This window comes from Pinus tabuliformis, chromosome 6 (assembly GCF_031772625.1).
Source record: "Pinus tabuliformis cultivar Carrire ecotype Pingquan chromosome 6, CPIR1, whole genome shotgun sequence".
Taxonomy (NCBI): domain Eukaryota; kingdom Viridiplantae; phylum Streptophyta; class Pinopsida; order Pinales; family Pinaceae; genus Pinus; species Pinus tabuliformis.
The window spans coordinates 402,572,093-402,585,553 of record NC_142292.1 but is presented as its reverse complement, the minus strand read 5'-3'; the positions used below and the strand labels follow the sequence as shown (position 1 = coordinate 402,585,553).

The following is a 13,461-nucleotide window of genomic DNA, read 5'->3' as shown; positions in this document are numbered from 1 at the left end:
TCTCTCTCTCTCTCAAATTTTTTGTATAGATCAATTGGTTCAAAGCTATTTTAAGAGAGTAGAGGTCTTGGGTTCAAGTCTCCATTTTGTGGGGGTGGACTTTTTCATTTCCGCACATTCCCGCACTTCGGCGGCAACTTCAACAACTTTTTTTCAAAAAGCCATAACTTCTTCATCCGGAAACCTTTTTCAGAGCCGTTTTTTTAAACCAGCCTAATTTTTCGAGATCTATCCATTGGAACACTTACTTTCAGCATCTTCAGCTTCAGTTTCTGTTGAAATGGAAAGTCAATACCAAGTTACCCTTGACAGCACCAACTACTTCCAATGGTTGTCCAACATGGAGGATTTACTTAGAAGTAAAGGTCTCTACCGAATAGCCACAGGCCAAGAAAAGAAACCGAAATATGAAGACAAGGCTGCTAAATGGGAAAATAGACAAGATCAAGCACGTGGTTTGATAGGGATGTCTATTTCTCCAGATCATAGATTCCATATTGCAGAACTTGAAACTCCTCATGAAGCAATGGAACAAATCAATAAAGTTTTTGGGATTAAAAATGAAATTAGAGCCCATCAACTTGAAAATGAGTTGCTTACATTGGACCCTAATAATTTTTCTTGCATTGAAGATTTCTTGTCTAAGTTCAAGACCCTTAGATATCTTTTGGAAGGTGTTAAGGTTAAGAAAGAAGATAGTAACCTTATTTATTCCATCCTTACTAATTTGGGACCAGCCTACTCTGTATTTTTTTCCACCTTCCATTCTACAAGAGAAGCCTTCATTTCTCTTTCATCAGCAGAAGCAGAGTATCGTGGTGCCGTAGAAGCTAGTAAGGAAGCCTTGTGGCTTCGTCAGATCCTGTCAGAGTTTGGCTTTGAGCAACAACATCCGACTACACTTTGGTGTGATAATCAAAGTGCCATTCAGCTATGCAAAGATCCAGTCCAACATCAGCGCAGCAAACACATTGAACTGCACATGCACTTCATCAGAAAGCTCATTCATGACCATGTTCTTGAAGTGCAATATTGTTCAACAGATGATCAAGTTGCAGACATTTTCACAAAGGCTCTCACAGAGGCGAAGTTCACTAAATTTCGATTTATGGTTGGAGTTCAGGAAGTTGTCACTAAGGGGGGATAGGTTCTAGTGCCTCCTTCCTTCTCCTATTGTGTCATATTTGTAAATCCTTCAATCCTATCCCAAGTTGTTCTTAAGGGGGGATGTTAGGATATTCCAACACATAGGAAATAGTTAAGTACAACTTGGTCTAGTATAGAGTTAGGTAAAGTGTGTTTCTTTATCGTTGTACATTTTGTAACTTACAATCCGACGGTCACGATATGTAGTGATCTGACGGTTCATTCTCTCCTCGGTATTACCGACACTTGATTCGTGGCTTGACACCCGATTGGTCCATGAATTCTATTTAAAGCGCATGGAGGGTCATTTGTAGGGTAATCCGTGCATGAGAGAAGCTTATGTAATTTTTCATTCTTTTATTAATAAATTGCCTGAAGTGGCCGCGTTGGCTCAGGCCATGTACTGTTTCCCTCTTTGAGGGTTTTAACCATGTCAAAAATACTGGTGTATTGATCTGTGATCTGGTTGTGAGTAGTGTCCTTTTGGTGTTCTTTCTGAGGAACTTACCCTGTAAATTCCTACACTATTGTTATTATTGTGCCCTTACATTATTATTGTTATGTTGGCTCTGATTATATCATGACCCCTTAGACTCCTATATATAGAAATGATGTCTTTTCGTTTGCATCATCAAAGAATCATTCATTTCTGTAATGTAAAAGAGGTTTCCCCCTCGAAGAGGCTAAATTATAAGGTGTTAATCTATCTTTTCTTTCTTTTTGTGAGTTGGATTCATAACATTTGCGATGCAGATAGGGTACAAAGAAGGATGTAGATTACATTTTATGCTTTTGGAGGACCAAAAGCTCCTCAGTGGGGAGGATTGATCCGGGTGGATCTTTAGACACCATACCATGGAAATGCTCAAAAATCAAAGTGATCAGAATGATCTCAAATCAGGACCAGATCGAAAAGCTCATCCTCCTCATCATGGAGGTGTGAATGGTTCATCAATCCATGTCTGGATGACGAAGTTATCGCGAAAAAAAGGTTAAATTTATCCTTACGAAAATGAGGGTTTTCCATAAAAATTGGACTTTAAACCTTAAGACGCAAATAACAATGGTCATAGTCCAAAGGGCAAACTTAAGGTGGGCCTTTAGGACCCCCGATCAACGATCTCCGATATCAGAGTTGGGGGTAGGCAATTCGTGATTTCGGACAATTGTCTATGCGATCAACAATCAAACCGGTGATGAGCCTCGACTAAACCCAAAGGCCAAGGATCGGGACCCCTGCAATTAGCGATCGATGATATCGTTGATTGGAGCGATTGACGATTAGCGTTGACACATGCCAATATATCGGCGATTGGAGAGATCAACGATTAGTGTCGACACATGCCAATATATCGGCAAAGGACCTCGAGCTGATGCGATAGCGATATGCGATTCAATCTCAGCCACCGAATTAGGAAGCTGATCAATGACCACAATTAAATTGGTGATCGGTGATCCTGACTTGCGATTAGGCACAGATCCAACGAAATAATAAATCTGATTTTATAAAATTTGAGATCCGAGAATTCAGAATTTTTAGTGTACTCCTGGTTTCGGCCAAATCAGTTATGCGATGCGATAAGAGATTAAAGTGGACCCGATAAGGTTTGTAGGGCAGATTTAAACTATTTTGAAGTTTGTCTTTAAATGGATTTGTCAGAGTTGTCTGTTTTTAGTGTATTTCTGTTTTAAAATAAAAAGAAGGCTATTTTCAAAGTTTTGTTGCAACAACCGATTCTTCTGAGCAAATGGATTCTATTTTGAACATAAACGACCCCAATTTGTATGCAGCACTGTCCTAAATGTGTATAAAACATGAGGGGTGATAATATAGAGTCAAAGAGAGGGTGGAAGGCTATGTAGCAATGGTATGATACAAAGCCTAAGGGCGGCATGCCAGAGGGAGAGAGTCTGTACCAGTGAGCCCGAGAGCCTATGTTGGGGAATGCTAGAGAGCCTAAGTGCCAGAGACCTCAATGAGGAGGTTGCACTAATGGTGCGTCGCAAAACAAGAGGGCCGAGAATTGCACAGAGACAGCTAGAGCGTCGTAGAGAGCTACATCGAAGCATAATAGCCTGAGAGTGCTTGAAATTCTGGTAGATTTGTAGAGTGGGAGACAAACCCAAGTGCTATATGGCGAGATAGCCATAGATCTACAAAATGAGAATACTCGAGTGATTCTCTCTTTACGATCGTTTTTGTTACTCTTGATCGATCATTCTCTTTGATTGATTCATTTGTTGATTATGCTTCTTTGATCAATTCTTCTTGGATTTCTTATTCTTCTTGCATTCTGATGTTGTGAGATCGGCGTTTCACCAAGCTTCAACACTTTGAAAATTGCTTCAAAGCAACACTTCTTCATATGGCCATTCATAGTGATGTCATTATTGATTGGGTGTGGAATGTGCCTACGCATTGATGATGTGAACATGTTCACTGTGGATCGTTTTATCCACTTCTTCATTCATATCTTTAGATGGCCTGTGGTTGCTGTAAGGTATATGATTTATTCATATATTTATTTTTTTACATTATGCTATAGATCCTAGATGGTATTGATGTAGGATCTTCTTTATGTTCATGTTGTCATGATTCCTTGCTTCATGTTATGAGGAATCTTGATATGATGTACTTTACACTTTGAGATCCCTTATTGTATGCTTCTCGGATACTCTTGTTGTCATTATGCATGTGTTTTTCTTTGACATCCCTTTTGTGCCTTGTTGGCAGGATGAACACCATGCATGTTTTGTGTCATACTAATAGGAGTTTTGACTGAGAGTTCTAGTTGTGGAATATCTCTTAGAGCCACTCTTGCGTGAGTGCTTTCTTCCTTGTATGATCTACGTAAAAAAGTCTTGTGTACATCAATTTTATTGACAGCACCTAATGTAGCGACCTACACCACCTTGATTGGGGCTCTGAGACGTAGTCCCTCCTAGACGAACTCTGTTAACAATGGCTTATGTTTTCGTGTACCAATCATTATTATGTTACTCTTCTCTTTTCGCGTGCAGATGAATTCCTTTATGTTCTTTTAAAAAGAAATTTTAACACATCACGAAAGTAAAAGGTCTTGGTAAGGTCCTTCTTCACTCCCGGACCTGGATAACGGAGGCTGAAAACCAAAATTTAACTCTTTAGCAAAGGTAAACACAAAAATGCATCACACTGAGAAAGCACCATGAATGGTAGAAAGCGCAATGATTGGTAGAAATCATAGTGATGTAGAACAACAACCATGATGAAATTTAGTATTTTGCACGTTTCCAAGTTGTCTTCTTAGCTTATAGATGAAATTTGGAAATCATACAAAACCAAGGTACTTAATAAAAATGGAGTTTGCACCTAGAGAGACGATTTGACAATCGGATTGAAGGAAACACAACACTCTCTACAAGGGAAACACTCCCCTACCTCCTTTACGTAGCGACCATAAATGACTGCACAGTGAGTTTTTTAATGGAAAAATTCAGTGTTTTGAGATCTTATGTGAAGATATTCATGCAATTAACCTCCCAAGGTGGTTGAGAGTGGACTTGATGGGAGACAATTACATATTGAACTTGATAACCAAAAGCGTAGCACTTGCCAAAAGTGCAACATCATCCTTTTGACCGTTGTATTGTTGTTGATGTCATGACTAATCATGATTTAGCATTTTAAATGACTCAACACACCTACAAATATGTTCCTATGCCGACAAAGAATGGCATCACAATCTTGCTCATGATTTCTTGATGCAACTTGACCCTATACCTACTTAACTTGAGCCCTTGGGATATAAATGACCATTTTTGTGACCCTTTACATACTTTGACGTATTTAAAGTGAATAATGAAATCTTATTCCAACCTAAGACCTAAAGCTTGACCTTCCACAAGATCATAGCCACACATTCATACTTTTGACAAAATTTGAAAGACATAATTATTTCTAGCTACTATAACTATAGGATACTAACAAACCCTACAATTTATATATTTATAGTTAAATTTAATTAGAAAGCATATAGAACCTTATTACTCACAAGTTTTTTTTTTTTTTTAATTGGTTTAGTGTATGGGTATAAAATCAATATTATACAAATCACAATATTTCTATATATTTGAAATTTATATAAATGTCAATAATATTATTAAAAACTATTATAGATTCATCTTAAGTATTGATCTACTAAACTTTTAAGAGAATCAAATTAGAAGTGAGATTTTTTTTTTGTCACTAAAAAAATACATATTGAAAAAGTTGATCTCTTTTTAATATTTTATTTAAATAATAATTAGTATTGATTCATTTTTTGAATTACAACCTTAATAAATCCCCAAAAAAATTAATAATATTTATTTAAATAAAATCCTAATTTTATATAAAATATTTATATACCATATTAAAATATAATATTTATAATAAATAATACTAATAAAAATATATTTATTATATATAATAAATATATTCTGTATAAGATATTTTTATTATATATAATAAATATATTCTATATATATCTTAAAAAATTATGCTAACATTTAAATATCTAACAAACTAATGCCCATAAAACGGCACAATGCTCACAAATTTAATTCAAAATTTTGACTCACCATTCCACCTTGGACAATATTAAAGCAAGAGAATTCAAATTTGTGCAATAGAAATGGTGGCTGGAGGAACTGCCACAGAGAGCAGGAAAAACTATGGAGGCAAAATAATATCTCATATATATATGACTTCAAATATCGAACAAACTAATGGCCATGAAAATAATACCTCATACTGTTGGAAGAATCATTGATTCTTAATGTTTTAACAATTCTCATTGGAAAGTCCTATCCTAACAAAGTAATTGGAAATTCCCAACCTAATTGTGGAAATCTCTGATCACACACAAATCTCTAATCACATAAATAACTATAGAAATCTCTAATTATATGTATTTATTTAAATTTTAAGTATGAAAATGTTATATGATATTTTTATACATTAAAAAATAAATTTTTATCAACCATTAAATTTTAAGAAAATTATAATGATTAAAATTATTTAAAAAATATTTATTTTTAAATAATTTTATTAAAAAATTATATTTTAATTTTAAATAAATTTTTAATAATAATCATTTAATTATAAATGAAATGAAACTAAATTAGTATCTAAAAAATTTATTAACAAAGGAAAAAATTCCATTTTAATTTTAAAATTTTAGTTATAAATGTCTTTCTCCATTAAATTTCAAGTTAAGAAAAATCTTTATTTTTTGCGTAACTAATCATGCTGAACTACATTTTTACATTTATTGATTAGAAACTGGTAACCTAAAAATTTATCTTATATAATTTTTACCAAAATACCTTGTTAATTTATTATACATGAGATAAACCTCAATACATAAATATCTAATTATTGTATAAAATCATTTTCAAATAAACAATACTAATAATAATTTTGAAACCACAAACCAATCCGACATTAAATGAACATATGCAAAAGTCATAATTTTTAAGATAAATAATTACGCTTTCATCGTAAACGAAGTTTTGAAAGATATAATGAAGATCTGAGATACCGAGTTATGAGGCAACATGAATGGACATATCTTAACTGTTTCGTTACTAAATTTGGTCGAAATATGTGAAAAGAGTTGGAACATTATTTCGCACACCATACAATCGGCGCAACTGATTCCTAAGGGGTTGGAATGGGGAATACAAATCCTTAAGGGGAATTACAATACAAAGTATATATAGATGAGGTCCACTGCCAATATTTACTTGCAAATACTAATAAACATACAATTCAGTGGAGCGACCGTTTGGGACTCCCACTCGGGTTTCCCCTGTTTCGAAACTGCTGAGAATCCATCGTGCGTCTCTCTTTTCTTTCGACTGTCATCCATGGCAAATTTTAGAGAATTGCTCGTCATCTTTTTTTTCTTGCAGCACTGCAACTGCTTTTTATGGAACGGGCCTACTGTGATTGGCAGGAAGATTTCCCGGGATTTGAGGTTACTTCGACTCAAAACCCGGAGAGGATCCCTGAGCTCTCAGCTAGCGAAGAAGAGAGTGTCCCTGAGCTCTCGGCTAGCGAAGAATGGAGTGTCCCTGAGCTCTCAGCTAGCGAACGTGAGCGGGTCCCTGATCTCGCAGCGAGCGGAGGAAATGTGATTGTAGTATCTAAGACGGCAGGTCAAGGTGAATTCACTACGATCCAAGCCGCCATCAATTCAATTCCAGCGTTTAACCAGCAACCCGTCACCATCAATATCTATCCCGGTTTCTATAGGTAAGTAATTAATGAAGAAGTGAGTTTCTATCATAACGGAAAAAATCTCGAACTGTATAATAAATTCCACCCGTCATCTGGCCTGGAGTGAAAATGTCGATAGAAAGATTGTTGGAATGATAATTTTAAACTGCCCGGAGCTGACAGTTGAGCAACGACCCAGCTTATTCAGAAAACAGCCATTGGACTTTCCCTGCCGATCTGATTGCATATCGCACTTTCCCTTGCTGCATATTGTATTATTTGCGATGAGATATTTGCGATGCGTAGATCACATGATTTAAAGGTTATAGAGTCCGTGGCACATCCTCTCTATTTTTGGGATGCTATAGTGTGATAATCTATGCATTAAATTCCATGTGATAATCTATGTATTAAATTTCAGCAAGATATTTTGAGGAGTGTAATTAATCATATTTAATTGTTGGTAAATGTAGCTGAAATCTTAAATTTTATTATTTTTATTTTCACTGAAGTAAGGGAAAAGCAACACTTATTGTAAAGATATTTTTGTGTTGTTCAATATAAAAAGAATATAAAAAGAATGCAAGAGCAGAGACGCGAAGTGTGTATTAAAAAAGGGAAGAGTTATTTTTCTGTACAATCTACAAGATTGGTGAACTTTTTTTAATTTTCTGATAGTGGAATCAGATTCTGGAACTGAAGTTCCTGTTGTAAATCCCTGGAGTAGAGAAAAACAATTCTGTAACAGTTTTTATTATTATTTTATATGATAAAGAAACCAAAACGTTATTCTATGTGCAAATTTCTTTTGTGTTTGAAATTAACAGAAATTTCAATCAAAGATGCCAAAATAGAAACGAATCACAGTAAAGGTTAGTGTATAGTATCATTTTCCAATTCAAGATTTTTTGAATGAAAATTTCGTTTTGTTTGAAGATATTCGTGGAATCTGCAATCTATATTAAGATGCGTGAGAAATATTTTTCCAAAATGAAACCTAATTTTATGTAGACGTATTTTTAGGTCATTCGTTTTAGGAGGAAAATGAGAAGATAAGAAATTTCTATTTTTATCTTTTATTTTTAGATTTCTTGATTTTTAGATTTCAAATATTCAATGAATCTACAATACGTCTGAAAATGACTATAAATCGTTCCAGGAATCTACAATTTAATTGATTGTTGAACGTCTGAACATGAGTATAAATCGTCAAGATAGGGGTTATAGGTATTATATGAACACAAACTTAACTCTGTGTTCCTTATTTTATCCACCTTGCAGGGAGAAGGTGCAAATTCCGTATGGTAAGTCATTCATAACTCTGGTTGGCTCAGGCAGTGATAGCACCGTCATCAGTTGGGATGATTGCGCGAGAACGAGCGGTGGGTCATATTACACGGCAACTCTTACCGTGTTTGCTACCGATTTCGTAGCTAAAAGTATCACAATCGAGGTAACTTATTCGGGTCGCCTATTAATATCTTAGTAAATCATGAGCGGAGTTGATTTAAAGAATAGAGTTATGCAGAATTCTCAGTAAATCATGAGAGCAGTTCATTTAATGAATAGAGTATGCAGAATACATATGGTAGAGGTAATGACCCGGCCGGACAAAATCAAGCTTCGGCGTTGAGGGTTTCGGGAGATCGTGCTGCGTTTTACGATTGCAGAATGACGGGGTTTCAAGACACCCTGTTAGACGAGAGTGGGAGGCATTACTTTCACAACTGTTTCATTCAAGGTGACGTCGACTTTATATGTGGCAATGGAAAATCCATATATAAGGTAAAACAAACACAAATCATGAAGAGTGTTATAATTGCTTTTGTGTTTTAAAGCGTATGGTAAATATTATTGAAATATTTTCTGTTTATAAGATTAGTTTCGGTCTGTTTTGAGTGAGCAAGTGTGGCACATAGTCAGGACAAGTTCACTTGCTGGCTCTAAAAGCCTCCACAAAAGTCTTTCTATATATGATTTACGCCGAAGCTATTCTTATAACTATTACAGATCACAGAAGTCCCAATTCAACAATATTTTCTGTTTGTTTATAGCAGAACTGTGAACTACATTCCCTCCCTGAATTTTATGGCGTATTTACGGCTCAGAAGAGAATGAGTAATCAGGAAGACTCAGGGTTCGTCTTTATAGATTGCAAGTTGACGGGGAATGGAACAAATTATCTGGGCAAGCCATGGGGACCTTACTCTACAGTACTGTTTGCTAACACTTACATGGAGGACATTATCCACCCAAACGGATGGACAGACTGGGACAAAGAGTATTACAAAGAAGCGTAAGTCCTTGCTATCTTATTCGATTTGTTGTGTTACGGCAGACGTTTGTCTTCAGATTTTTTTAATGTGATCACTGCTATAGCGTTAATCTATCCCCATCCCCACACCCGGCAGGGCATCTTTAAGTTGATTGCCTATTTTCTAATATTTTTAATAGTAAACTTAATCGATTGTTTTATAAATTGAATTAATTAAGTTTATGAGTGGGTTTAATGGTTAGGAGTAGGTATTTTTACTTACAAAATTGATTGTTTTATAAATTGAATTAATTAAGTTTATGAGTGAGTTTAATAGTTAGGAGTACGTATTTTTACTTACAAAATTATAGGTTCAAAAATAGGCTGCTAGAATATATATGCTTTGATAGATTTAACCATCAAATCACTAGGTCACAGACAAAAATTTCATACACTAATATAATGGGTAGTTTTACCTTAATTTTAAAGTTAGATAATAATAATAGTAATAAAATATTCTAAAAATCTACCATTAATTTAAATTCACAACACTGGCATATACCCACAACCAGAATACCATATCTCAATCTAACTTATTGCCTTTCATCTGATATTTCAATGTGCAGGACTGCACAGTATGGCGAGTTGTATTGTAGAGGGCCTGGAGCAACCCAACATGCTCGAGTTGGGTGGTCCGGAAGACTCAATTCTGTGGACAAGGCCTCAAAGTACTTGAGCATCAACTACATTAATCAAGGTGGCTGGATTAAAGAATAGGCATCATCGTTTCGATGGTCGCATCAACGGAGGCAGAAGAAGAGAGCGATATTTATATGATGGAAGGCAATCACTTAATCTCGTCAACCATAAACACGCCAAATGCCAGGGCCATTCTTCACCTCGTTTGTCTTACGTCTGAAATGTTAGTTGCTTTTCCTTCTATCGTAAATTTATAAATAAATCCATTTTGATAGTGTGGCGTGTAAACCAGTCCAGCTTTCATGTATCTCTCTGGTTGAAATAGAATAATTTATTGTTGAAATGGAACAATTTAGTTTTGTGATGATGATGATAGTTAACCTGCTGAGACCAAATAAATTGTATGGGGTACCAGATTATTCATGTTTATTGATGAAATGAAATAAGTTGAAAAGAAGAAAACGAAGATTATTGGTTAAAAGTTAAAAGATTCTGACATATGAGCTTACTAATTAAACCACTCATTTTGGAAAGACTTCAATCATCCTTGGGAAATACAGCTGTAGACTTGACTGGAATTGATTGGAAGCTTATAAATGGCTGTGGTTTTACACTGTCGAACAAATGCCGCATGCAGAAAACTCCCCACGTACCTCGAACGCAAAATCATTAAATTGAGTATGGCAATTAATTTGCATGTCGATATAATAAATCTCCACAAGTGAATATTGCTCTTAAATATTTTTTGAATTGACATAGGGAAAAGTTGAAGATGTTAAAAAAAATGCTTATAAATGAAAAACCACAGTGCAAGAGGGACAAGAGTGATCTTGAAAGTTAAAATTAAGGAGACAAATTATGCCAGAAATGTGCACTTTGAAAGTTAAAATTAAGGAGACAAATTATGCCAGAAATGTGCACTTTGAAAGCTAAAATTAAGGAGACACAAATTAGGGAACATTCTTCTATTCCTGGTTGCCCCATCAAATCATAATAATATTTGTTTTCCTCTTGTTGTGCAATCAAATCATAATAATATTTGTTTTCCTCTTGGCTCCAATGCAGTAGAGCACTAAGAAGATCTTCAAATGTATCCACTATTGTTTCCATTTCTATATCATTTGAATCATTATTAATTCCCCATTTTTCTCATTTCCAAGAGCCTCCACCATTAAGCACTAAACTTCAGCTACTACCTTGAAACTTGCATTAATTAGTTCAAAACTTTTCTAGATCCATTCTTCAGTAAGCTTTAGCTACTACTTTGAGACGTGCATTAATTTGTTCAAAATGTTTCTCTATCCATCCTCCAATAAATTTTATCAATTTGTTCAAAATGTTTCTCTATCCATTCTTCAATAAATTTTAGGAGGGAATTAATTTCAACATATTCTAATATGCAAACTATAAAATGCTTATTGATAAATTTATAAAATTATTCAAATTTATAATGATTTTATATATAGTCTTTATAGCTAAAATAAGTTTATATTCTAAAATTTGGGCTAATAGTCATTTATAAAAATTGGAAATTTGCTAATTTTTTTGTGGAAACATTATGGAAAATTAGCCCACTAGGGAACATTAGCCCCTAAAATTTTCCATGGTTCTCATTATGGTTTTATGTTGCTATGGGCATATTATCAACCACTTGCCATTCTAAAGCAAACAAAAATTTATCAATCAAGCTATTTTCAGCAATAACTCGCAATTCATCTTCATAAAAAAATATGTATCATCAAATTTTATTGTTGGTTCAACTTCTTCTTTATTATCAGAAACCATAATTGTTGGATTTTCCACCTCTATTTCATCGAGGCTATTCACTTTCTTAAATTTTTGTTAGTTCCTCCATGAAATTTCATATTCCACCGATGCTTTTCGAGTCTCTTTCCTAATATATTTGAGTTCTCTATGGAACTCTTTGAGTCTCTTTTGTCATCCCATCAATGCAATTGAAGCTCCTCCTATTTTCTAACATTCCTTTCACAGAGGTCAACAATTATACCAAATTCCCTTAGGAACTCCCTTCGACAATGCACTACATTAATAGCTGAATCAATCATCAAGATGGACTTGAATTTGTAACTGTTTAACATGGTAAAACTTGGCTCCCTATAACAATGAAAGGACAACACATTACCACTATTTCACTAACAAGGCAGACTCACTCCCAACTTGTATCACCAATAACACTTCACACTTTACACAATGCCACCACGAACAATAGTTCCTTCCATGGTGACAACGAGGCCTTCAAGAAATGTTAAAGATAATGGAGAATATCATAGAATATTGTGAGTTGGTTCATGTGACCTTAGGATAGGAATTAGTTTCTATTTCTTAGGTTATTGTTCTAACTTCTCTAAAAACCATGATTACTATATAATGTGTGATGTACATGAACAATGTAGAGCATTCTCTAGAGCGAGACTCTCGTGGTTTAGCCTCTCTTTTGTAGAGCTCAACAAGGGGTTTTATTTATTTTAATACAACATTGCCATTTTTATCATGGTACCATATTAGGGCTCAGAGGAGGGTGTGACTAAACAAAAATCGTTCAGGAGAATAAATGTGACAATTATTAAAACACACTTAACACCGTCTGTGATATTAGGCATATAGCTGCGACAACGTCGCAAATAAGTGGTGTACATGTGTGACGGTGTCTCAGATAAGTGGTGTATATCTGGGACGATCATGTAAACAACAAAAAGGCTTTGTGGAGGCCGAGAGAAGGCTGCATCTTGGGGAGGGCTACAGAGGCTGACAACAGAAGGTTGTGGTGGAGGTTGTGAAGGAAGCCACGATGATATGCAGGTGTAGTGTGAGATCAAACAATATTGAAGATCAGTGATCTCTCTTTGTCACAAATCTCGGTTAAATCTAACATATTCTTTTACCCATCGACATTGTTTTGTGTAAATCGCCAAGATGAATAATAATATGTTTGAAGCGGCTTGAATGAGAATAACAAGCTGGATGGTTCCAATTATGAAAATTGGAAATTCAAGATGCAGACTCTGTTAAAAGTGTAGAGTGTTTGGATGATTTTAAATGGGGATGAGCCGAAGCCAGCAGCTGGATAAACATCGATCCTAGATTGGAAGAAGTGAGA

At 34.9% G+C, this 13,461-nt stretch overlaps 1 protein-coding gene across 1 annotated transcript in view; it reads left to right on the top strand.

Moving 5' to 3' along the window:
• LOC149259005 (putative pectinesterase 11) overlaps positions 1–10,421 on the top strand; it is a 28,270-nt gene extending 17,849 nt beyond the window's left edge. The window contains exons 2-6 of the mRNA XM_089445113.1: positions 7,084–7,426; positions 8,672–8,843; positions 8,960–9,175; positions 9,448–9,686; positions 10,271–10,421. Coding sequence (XP_089301239.1) covers positions 7,084–7,426; positions 8,672–8,843; positions 8,960–9,175; positions 9,448–9,686; positions 10,271–10,421 — 1,121 coding nt within the window. The remainder of the gene's footprint in view (positions 1–7,083; positions 7,427–8,671; positions 8,844–8,959; positions 9,176–9,447; positions 9,687–10,270) is intronic.
• The last annotated feature ends 3,040 nt before the right edge of the window (positions 10,422–13,461 follow it).